Here is an 11601-nt window from a genome sequence, read left to right on the forward strand (position 1 = left end):
TTTATGGGATTCTGACTAGATTTTTATTAGTTCTTTTGCTAAACTTCTTGTTAGACTCAAACTTGATTTGCATTTAACTTTATTCTGAATTTATGACAACTAAAATATAAAACATTACTAACATATTTCTAAAATCATACTAAAATAAGATTCAGCTAGGAATTATATAAATAAATTAAAATTTGGAATAATAAGCTACAATTTTAAGACATACAATTGGCAATAGTAATGTTTTGAATTAGGTGACAGTGAAAACTTTATTTTCGAAATAAACCGTTGAACTAATTTTATCTAAATACCTAAATCTCAATTTCGATTGCAATTATTACAGCTATCGAGAAGTTCATGCAACTTGCCTTGAGGCAAAATGCCACTTACGCCTAATTAACTTCCCGTAGGGCAAGTTATAGTAATCGCAAAAAACTTGAAAATGAAAATTTTTATATATCTTTACGTTTCAGAGATTTCTGAACATTTTGTCATACCTTAGAAAAAATAGATGTATGTGTGTGTGTGGATACAAATTATCGTCGACGAAGCGATTTGAATAATTCAAAAAACATTCGATTCGTACTGATAAGGGGCTTATTAGTTTTTGGTATAGGCAGGTTTAGCCATTTGGGAGATATGGGGCAAAAAGTGCCAAAAACGGTAATTCAGTTTTTAAGGGAACGGATCGTCCGATTTGAGTAATTCAAAAAACATTTTACATATATTAACAATATGAAAAACTGATCAAATTTTCATGAAGGCAGGTCTAGCCGTTTCGGAGACTCAAAAGTCATTTGGAGATTAAAAATGATCATTATAGATATATGCACATCAAATTATCAGATATTTTATAAAGATTTTAACAATAAGTATAAATTTTGTTTATATTCCTATGAGTTCCGTACGCGGCGCTTACGCGCTTCGATATTTCGTCTGTGTGCAGTTAAAGCAGTACGATTGGCTTTGGAAAAAAAGTTCAGAATTTCCAAAATATTTCAAAATAAATTTTTCTTCAAAAAGTCTTTTTTTTTAAATGAAAAAGTGAATTTTTGGTCAAAAATTTATAGTTTCTCAAAAATCTAATTTTTTCAGAGTAAAAATGTTAATCTGTTTGAAAAAATATATTTGTTGGTACGGGAAGTTCCAGCAATTTGCCTTAAAGCACGATGCCATGCGCCCCACTAGTTGTAATTTTGGATTAAAAATTCAAAAAATGTCCCAGGCTAAGCACAGTCTAAGCGCCACTCTGGTACAAATGTTTATCGAAGTGCGTTTAGACTGTTGGAGCACTTTTCGAATTTTGTGAGAAAACAATTGAAAAATGTGAAAATGCCGCCAAGCTAAGCGCAGTATAGGTGAAAATGTCGCACAGAATTACTTGCAAATGCGTTTAGACTGTGACTATACGGGAACACTTTTTCAATTTTGTGTAAATTAGCTAGGCAACTATTTTTTTGAAATTGAATTCGAGATGGAATGACGATTGTTAATGTTCTGGAGATAAATTGATTTATTTATAATTTACGTTTGATTTGCTCAGATATAACAAGATGGCAAAAATAATGAAAGCTACTACAGTATTTGTAATAATATATTTGAAAACGTTTAAAATTTCCCTGAATATTTTATTACGGTATGGGAAGTTCAGCAAATTGCCTTAAGGCACGATGCCATGCGCCCCACTAGTTTTTGAAACAAACCGTCGAAAATTTTAACTAAATATCTAAATCTAAATTTCGGTTGATTAAGTCAATTATTACATCTATCGGAAAGTTTGTGCAATTTGCCTTAAGGCGAAATGCCACTTACGCCTAATTTTGTGTTTTTTAGATATAAAATATTTAGAAAATCTCGATTTTTTTGAATTTTGAAATTTGGTAAAAAATATTATTCTTTTTAGAACTGTGGGGGCACATGAATAAATTCATTATCTCAGCGTTATCCGACTAGAACCGTGTAAAACCACTTCTCATAAGCCTATAATATTTTACCAACTACATTATGACTATCACCTACCCCCGCCCTTTAAAAAAACACACTCAAAAAACAATCATATATTTTCTCTTTCCATTCGTACAACAAAAAAAAACACAATTATGATTATTTGACATCGCACAAAAGTGCTACGCCCCTCATGATCCAGTGCTCCGGTGGTTTGGCCGAAGGCAACCACAATGGACAGATGTAAGTTAAATCCGTACGTTGTTTCTTCTTGTAAACAGGACACTAGAAATATTTTAAAGAATTGAGAAATATGATTTTAAATATAAGTGCCATATTTGTGCCCTGAACGTAATCTCCACTAGTATCTTAAAGTTACATAACAGTTGTGTATCTATAAAACAAACTATAGAGGTCTATTCTGCCGTAAAATAGACCAATGTTACGTAGCACTTCTCATACCAAATAGTGTCTTAAATGAATACTATGTGATTGCTGCGCGATCAGACGCAATTTCACTTATCTTATATATAAAAATGGGGCTCTCGATCAAATGATCCGCTAACACTCGAAAACGGCTAAACCGATTTGGCCAGTCACGGAAAATTCGTGCTAGTCAGTAGGTTGTCGCAAAGGTGAGATATTATTTCAAAATCGCGTACAAACTTTACATTTTTAATTTGAACATTTTTGCAAAAGCGTATTTTGAATAAAACAATGGACGGTGGCTAATACGTCAAATGTCAAACCGTGTTTTTGATAGATGATGTTCAATTACGTTTAATACAAAGTTTTACGTGAATATTATTTAATTATGATTAAATTGCAGTAAGTAGTTTTGTTTGTAGTTTTATTTATACACAAGAACGTTAGTAAACAGGCCGCAAGTGTTACTATAAACTCAAAATATCAACTTTTTTGAAATGTTAATATGAAAATGCACTTTTTGGCATATTTTTCTCAAGCACGGTTCTCTGAAATATCTCATTTGTATAATAATATACTCATTGCTATTTATAAAACATTGTCTAAGTTATATTATTTTTTATTTATGTAATTTAAATTCAGAACCTAAATTTGGTATCGATCAAAGGGGCATTTTGTCGAATAACATTTTCGCAGTTATAATTTCCTAGAATTTATCGAAGAATAAATAGTAATATATGAAAGTCTGGGGTTAAAAAGGTTCACCACCGATGTGTCAAAAACCAGTAAAGTTTAGCATCGTTCAACAACAATATTTGAAAGTAGAGGGAAAAAGATGTATAACCAGCTATAACCTTGATTCTCATGACTTTGCTATCGGGAGACAAAAACGGTATTTTTTGAAAATCTATAATGAAAGTATATTCTTCGTTGGTAGTTGGTAGCATTATTTAAAAGTGTAATTATTTTGTAAAATACCTTTAAAATTAAAAAAAACATTAAACCTGTTTGCCACCTGGCCGTTCCAAATTACCCCGCCTATAGGGTAAAAAGGTCTAGATAACAAATTTTTGAAAAACATCAAAAAAGCACATTTCTACAATGATGAAGTAGCTGGGAGTTTTACTAAACGTAGTCAGATAATTGTTCGTTTGAAATGTGTCATTTGTTGTGCAGAAATTTGAAAATTTTGTATAATCTCAGTAGTATTTTTTACAATTATACACAAAATTTAGAATCCAAAAAGAATCTGAAAAAGTTGAAACTAAAAAAACTTGGATTGGATTATACCATGTTTTCTATAGAAAGTGTATAAAACTTCCAGACAAAATATAGACAAACTAATGGGGTTTATTGTTTTTATAATACCTCATTGTATATAGCATTCAAATAACACGTCCTTATACACTAAAAGTATTAATATTTTTGATTATCTATAAATTGTTTAGAATATACCTTACTTAGCAAAACAGCGTTTGCCGGGTTATCTGGTATGATACAGATTCACAAAGATGCAGATTGTGCGTTTTCTAGGTTAGGTTGTCTATCTAAAACGCTTGACTAAACTACATAGCATATGATAGTTTTAAGTACAACATAGCCTTGCCATAACATTGGTCTATTTTAAGACAGAATCGGCCAATATGTCTATCACTTACCATGTACAGTTTAGGGTCCTTCGGAGCCACAGAGTTGATGGCATAGATATGCACCACTGGCATGACACAGTACAAAATTTTGCTGATGGGTTCGCACATACGACCAAGACGTCTTTCCCAACCACCGCCTTCCATGTAGAGACCATAGACGTAGACACCCTCCTGAAAAAAAAGAGTGCGCGTAAGGATCACACGCGATTGAAGTAAAACTTATTTGCAATTATATTGTAGCAAATTTAAGTTGAGTAAAAATAAATACATCATATAAACATTTTGAATAATGTTTATTAGTAAAATATGGTAACACTCGTGATGCACACATTTATTAGTGTCGTCAATCATTATACACATTTATATAATGATAAATTATAAATTTTATAATTATGATTGCATTAAAAATATGTATAATATTTACAAACAATAATGTAATCAAAGTCGTACTTGAAATATGACATGATCGTTTTAAAGTAATTGCCGATTCATAAATTCTATAATATTCATTCACACAGTGGATTATATTAAACAACGCCTATTTTGCCTAAACAAATATTGTTTTTGAAAATGAACTCATCCTGTAACAATTGTGTTTGAAGAACTTCATGTAATTAAAATTAACATACATTCATTTACTGTTTGTATTTTTTTACTTTTTCGCTGACGATATAATCTCATTCTTTGAACAGCTGTAATATCCGTCTTGCCTAACAAATTGAAGCCATACTTTTATATTTGTTTTATTTATCAAGCCCTGCACATGACTTGATCTATGAATCATTTGTTTTTTTATGTGAACGTTAATGCAATGATCATCATCAATATTACGAGGTAATAAATTAATCATATTATTAATGTCAACAGGCACATTTATAATTTGGCCAAACATTCCAAATTGTCCATATGCATGTCGCAATCGTCTAATTTGCATGAAACACAACCTAGGTGAAATTAACCTTTCAGATACGGTATCTAGTTTAGGTAGATAATTTGGTATAGGTGGAAATACAAACCCGTTAAACTTACACAAAGTGGGAATTTTACCCGAATTTAATATCTTTCGACAAGTATGACATCCAACCTGATTATTTAAATCAATATTCAAAAAACATTATTAAGAATTTGTTTTTGAGCATCATTCGATATTTCTAAGTCACTTTGAAGCCAAAGTCAATCACACACAAAACATACATAGCCGAAGCTATCATTTCTTACGCAGCGCAGATTTTTCCTTAGTTTCATTATTTACTTGCGATCATTTGCACTACAATTATTTATGGGGAACGGGATAAAATATTCTTCCGATCCTGACATTTTTATTAACTCACGAATTATACTGCTAACCCATGTCGCGCCTAAAGAAGTTTTACTTCAAAAAATGTTTAGAGACTACGAGCTAAATACAAAACTCAAGTGAAAGTCGACACATTTTGTTTCGTTTTTGACATATGATTTGACATTTGATGTATTTTTTGTTTTGCTCGCAGACTAGATCGAATAATTGCGATTGCTGCGCTTACGGCGTCGTAGTGTTCAACTTCACGTTGGCGTTTTCGTTGCATTTGTACGGATTTACACCCGTGTCGCGCCTAAAGAAGTTTTTACACCCATGTCGCGCCTAAAGAAGTTTTACTTCAAAAATTAGGATCATTATGTATAATTCAATTGACAATTATAGTTGATCAAAAATGTGTGTGACTCAGGAGGATGTTCATTGTTGGAGTAGAGGTAGTCAAGGTTTGAACAAAAAATCAGTTAGATATTAGTAAGGTTGATCAATCGTTTCAATTTATTAGAATAACTTACCGCCGGTGGCACAGCAACCTCCTCCTGCATTTGTTTCAGAACATCATTGTGCAAAGACACCATGTCCAAGGCCCAACCTTTGTGTGCACGTGCAACCTCCTGCTTCATAGCAGTTAGAAAACCTAATGAACAAATAAAACAATCAGCAAGACATCCAGGAAAACAAATAAATCACCAGCAATCCTACTTCATTTGGTAGTTTTTAAAATTCAAATAAGTTATCGATCTTTTTTCTTACCTTGGGGGTTGAAGAACCCAGTCATCCAAAACTGCACGGGGCGTCCCTTGAAGCACCAGGTCGAAAACTGGGCGTTTCTTTCCAACAATTCGGTGTACCAGAAACCTAAAGAGCTGGACTTCCAGCTGCCACGAAGCCAGGCGTTGGGTATACGGGCATCGTAGATATTATCTAGGGCATCCCGAAGGGCCTGAGTAGAAAACAATTTGGAAATAAATTTGTGGTAGAGGGACAGTGTGAAGACACATACCCTGAGTACATTATAGTTAAGTACATTAAGTATAAGAAAAATTGGAAAATCTTGAGAAATTCATATGAACACACTTAACGATTTATATATCATTTTATTCGTAATTTTATTCTGCATCTTTCGTCCGAACAAAGTTTTTCAGTATGTTTGACGGTTTGGTTTGTAGAGAGCAATCTGTGTGAATATTCAATTGTTGCAAAATGCAAAGTACGGTTAGGCTCCAGCAACTAGCCACACTATCCGATATTTCTCTAAAGAAAACATATAAAGTATGATACATCGTTAGAAAGGTCTCAAAATTCTTAGTTTTTTTTCCATATATTGCAACTTTGAATTCCTAACGGTGTGGCCTACAGGCGAGTTGCAGTTGAAAAATTCAAGGAAAACTGGAAAATCTCGAGAAAATTATATGAACACACTTAACGATTTATATATAATTTTATTCGTAATTTTATTCTGCATCTTTCTTACGAACAAAGTTTTTCCGTATCTTTCACGGTTTTGGCTTGTAGAGGACAATCTGTATGAGTATGCACTTGTTGAAATGCAAAGTGCGCGGTTAGGTTCCAACAACTATTCGATATTTCTTTAGAAAATATATAAAGCATTATACATCGTTAGAAAGGTCTCAAAATTCTTAGTTCTTTTCCCATATATCGCAACTTAGAATTCCGCACGGTGTGGCCTACAGGCAAGTTGCAGTTGTAAAATCTAAGGAAAATTGAAAAATCTCGAGAAAATTATATGAACACACTTAACGATTTATATATCATTTTATTCGTAATTTTATTCTGCATCTTTCGTCCGAATAAAGTTTTATCGTATCTTTTACACTTTGGTTTGTAAAGAGCAATCTGTGTGAATATTCAATTGTTGAAAGGCAAAGTGCGCGGTTAGGTTCCAGCAACTAGCCACACTATCCGATATTTCTCTATAGAAAACATATAAAGTATTATACATCGTTAGAAAGGTCTCAAAATTCTTAGTTCTTTTCCCATATATCGCAATTTCGAATTCCTAACGGTGTGGCCTGCAGGCGAGTAGCAATCATAAAATTCAAGAAAATTCAATTCGAGAAAATTATATGAACACACCAAAGGTCAATGACCTCAAACAATCATTCGAAATGCTTTTAGATTGGATTTTGCGAAAATTATTTTCTTGTTTTTAACTGCTATTTTTTACCTCATTCATAATGATGGTTCCTTCAATGGCCAACAATAAATCTTTGAGCGTAATCCGAACCAACTTGATGACCCTTTGCATCTGATCAATTTCTTGCCGAAGGAAAATGTTCATCGAAGATAAAATACCCATTATTCTCAATCTGAAAATATAAAAATATTTAAAATTAACTACTTGATATCAAGTTATTCTTAAAACTTGTGGTTGCAAGGCCAATGCTTTGACTACTTAGCCATGGCAAGGTTGTAAATATCTGAACATAATTTTAAGTTTATAGCATAAATAGGGGATAATTCTGCCTTATACCTTAGCGTTGCCATGACATCTAGAATTCTGTTATCATAAGATTATTCTTTGCTTGTTTATATGTAAAATACGCCTGATCGCACGGCAAATAGATAGATATTTTCATAATGTTCAATACCAAGAAGAAGCATAAGAGAGCGTTGCCATGACAAAGCTATTTTATAAGCTCTATTACGGCAGAATTGCCCCATCCCATAAATCGCAATTTCGATTGATTAAGTCAATTAACATGCCACTTTCAACTATCTTTAGATGAACTTTATCTCTTAAGATAACACTTTTATATGAAACAAACTGATCCTAGAAACAGTAAGTCTACTAAATTGATGTCGATATCAGTTTCCTTACCTCTCTTTGACTTCGAATGAATCGTATAAAACTTTAAAAATAATTGAAAATTAAAGGGGCAAATCTGCCCCATAAAATAGCTTTGTCATGGCAACGCTGTCTTATGCTTGTTACTTGTAAGTGAACTAGTTAAAATGTCAATCTATTTGCCGTGCAATCAGGCGTAATTTATATATAAACAAGTAAGGGAGAATGTTATGATAACAGAAGTCTAGATGGTGCAGTTACCATAGGATTTTTTTATTCCTGTTTATATGACGGAAAATAGATAGACATCTTCACAATTTACACAACCAAACGCATAAGATGAGCTCTGTTACGATAGAATTGCCCCATAAATCTCAATTTCGATTGATTAGATCAATTAAAATGCCACTTACAACTATTTTCAGATGAGCTTACTCTCTTAACGTACTTAAGATAAAAATTTGGGTCTATTAAATTGATCTCGATATCAATTCACATACCTCTCTTTGACTTCGAACGGGTCGTAATCAGGCGGCAACTTGGACTGCATCTCAAGCACCTGCCTGGTGACTGCTGCTTCTCTGCTCTCGCCGCCTCCGCCGCCAGATTCCTTCGGCTGGATAGATATTATGGTGTCCAACATCGCCTGAGTGGTATTGGTCTGATAACTGAAAAAAAATAATTATATAATAATAAATCAAAATTATGAAAGTAAAATTTTGAATTTAAAAAAGAACATTGATTTGTAGATATCATAATGAGTGTCTTTTCTCATAATACTGGTTTGTTTACTAAATTCTTGTTCAATAATGTTTTTTTTACCTCATTTTTAATACTTATATCATAATTATCTTATTTATTTCGGAATTTTTGGCAAAAGTAATCTTCTTTCCTTGGTTGGAAAACAAATTTGATATGATGCAAGTAAATTTGTGGAAGAGGGACAGTGTAAAGACACATGCCCTGAGTACGCTATAGTAATCGCATAAAAATCAAAAAAAAAAAAAATTGTAAAATCTCGAGAAAATTATATGAACACACTTAGCGATTTATGTATCATTTTATTCGTAATTTTATTCTGCATCTTTCGTCCGAACAAAGTTTTTTAGTATCTTTCACAGTTTAGCTTGTAGAGGGCAATCTTCTTTCCTTTACAAAGTTAAAAAAAAGCAGAAATATAAATGACTGAGAAAGAAACAGAAAGCAAGAAAAAGAAAGAATGAAAATGAGAGAGATCTAGAATGAAAGTAAGAGTGAGAGAGAGCGAGACAGAGTGAAAAAGACAATGTGAGGAGAGAGAGTGACAAAGGATAGTTTTCTCTATATATTAATATAAAATTTAATAAATCAAATTATTACTATACAAAATGTTATATATTTTATATATCAATAACTTTTAGCAACCTATTTTATTTGTTAACTCCTATATAAATATTGACAGAGTCTAATAATCGGGGTAACACTTCAAATTATGAATTCTTTTATAGAATTATACAAATGACTCTTATACAAGTTCTTTATGTATTATTTATTGCGTTTATGCACTGAAGATTATAGTCAAATGCGGGCTCGAAACGTATGCAAGATTTAAAATTTAGTTGGATTTGCTTTTTAATAATTGATTAATGCCCGAGTAAAAATGATTTTGTTAACTGTTATATGTTTTATATGTTTTATATCGTACCTTAATGCAAATTGCTGAAACTTCCCGTACCGTAATGAAATATTCAAGGAATATTGAATGTTTTCAAATAAATTATTATAAATACTGTGCCTTTAATTATTCGAATTTTATAGACAAAATATAAGAGCATATGAGTTGGACGACGACGTTTATATATGTTTACATAAAAAGTAAATAAACAAAATTCAATCAAGCGGTGCTAGAATGAAGGACCTTATCTCATACTTCTAAGAATTATATATAAACTGAATTGCAAAGTTAAAATCATATATTTGAAGTTTATAAGAGAGTTTTAGCTATTTTAGCTAGAATTAAAATTAAAACAGTATTTTTAAAATTGTTTATGTTTTAAGCATTAAAGGAAATGGGATCCTTATATATAATTCTAAAGAAGTCGTTAGTTTAATTTTTGTGGTTCTTCAGTTTTTCTTTAATTTTTTATATACGTATAAATAGAAGATGAACCAAATAGGAATCCAAAATGTAAGAAATGTAAAACTATTATGTAATGAGCAATGAATAAGATGTTAGTTAGTTAGCTAACTATATCAGATACGATATTAAAATAAGTTTAGTTAATCAAATCTCTTATCAATGTCAAAAATCTTATATATCGACTCTTATCAGTAACTCCAAATACATACAGTAATTAAAAATTGTATATTTATCTTTGCATGTATGTATGTATGTGCGGATACAATTTTTCGTCCACGATTTCGAGAACACGGATCAACCGATTTGAATAATTAAGAAAATATAAATATTTGATGGAGAGACATGCATGATTAGTTTTTGGCAAAGGCAGGTCCAGCCTTTTCGAAGATACAAATAAAAAAAGGGCCAAAAATGATAATTCAGTTTTTGAGGGAACAGACTATTTTATATTTTATTAACGAAATGAAGAAGTGAACAAATTTTTGGAAAGGCAGGTCTGCAGCTTCGGAGATCTAGTAAAAAAAAAGTAAAAAAGAAACATTTAGCGGTGAAAAATGCTCATAGACAAATGCACATCAAATTATTAGTTATTTTATAGAAATTTTAATAATAAGAATAAATTTTGTTTATATTTCTTTGATATTTTATCTCTAAAAGTTCAAAATTTCCTGGAAATTTCAAAAATGAAGAAAAAAAAATCAAATTTTTCAAAAATTTCATAATTCTCAAAAATGAATTTACTACAAGTTTATCAATCAAACTACAGCAGGGGAAATTCTAGCAATTTGCCTTATAGCACGATGCCACTTGATACTATAACCTCTTATAAAAACGTGTCGCATGATGACTTCACTATACATGCCGTGTTTATTCACTAGTCTCCCAACTCCCATATGGTCTAGTGGCTAGGATACCTGGCTTTCACCCAGGAGGCTCGGGTTCGATTCCCGGTATGGGAAATATTTTTTTTATTAATTTTTAAAACTTTTTCATATAATTTATAATATTAATTATTTATAAACTTATTTATTACTGATTATTGTTATTAATTCACTAATGTTATTATTAATTATTATAAATGCATACTGTAAATTTATTTGTGCTTATTAAATTGGGCGACAAACGTATTCTACAAACAATTTTTTATTGATTGATTTTTAAATGATTTTTTGATAATTTTGATAATTTTGATATTTTTTAAAATTTTGTTGATTTTTTGAAACTTTTGAAAAAATAGTATTTTTGGAAAAAATAGATTTTCTTAAATTTTTTAAAAGTTTTTGAGAATTTGGAAATTTTTGATATATTCGATTTTTTTTTTAAATTTCGAAATACTCTCAAATTTTTGTAAGAAGTTTGTAAGAAGCTAAAA

At 31.1% G+C, this 11601-nt stretch overlaps 1 protein-coding gene across 1 annotated transcript in view; it reads right to left on the reverse strand.

Moving 5' to 3' along the window:
• Positions 1–2091: 2091 nt before the first annotated feature.
• LOC113388476 (dynein heavy chain 8, axonemal) overlaps positions 2092–11601 on the reverse strand; it is a 291892-nt gene continuing 282382 nt past the window's right edge. Inside the window, 6 exon segments of the mRNA XM_026625851.1 lie at positions 2092–2217; positions 4017–4178; positions 5817–5938; positions 6055–6244; positions 7490–7631; positions 8611–8771. Of these exon segments, the coding sequence (XP_026481636.1) occupies positions 2092–2217; positions 4017–4178; positions 5817–5938; positions 6055–6244; positions 7490–7631; positions 8611–8771 (903 nt within the window).

This window comes from Ctenocephalides felis, unplaced genomic scaffold, assembly GCF_003426905.1.
Source record: "Ctenocephalides felis isolate EL2017-DRISC unplaced genomic scaffold, ASM342690v1 CF-g0.4_SCAFFOLD_03572, whole genome shotgun sequence".
Taxonomy (NCBI): domain Eukaryota; kingdom Metazoa; phylum Arthropoda; class Insecta; order Siphonaptera; family Pulicidae; genus Ctenocephalides; species Ctenocephalides felis.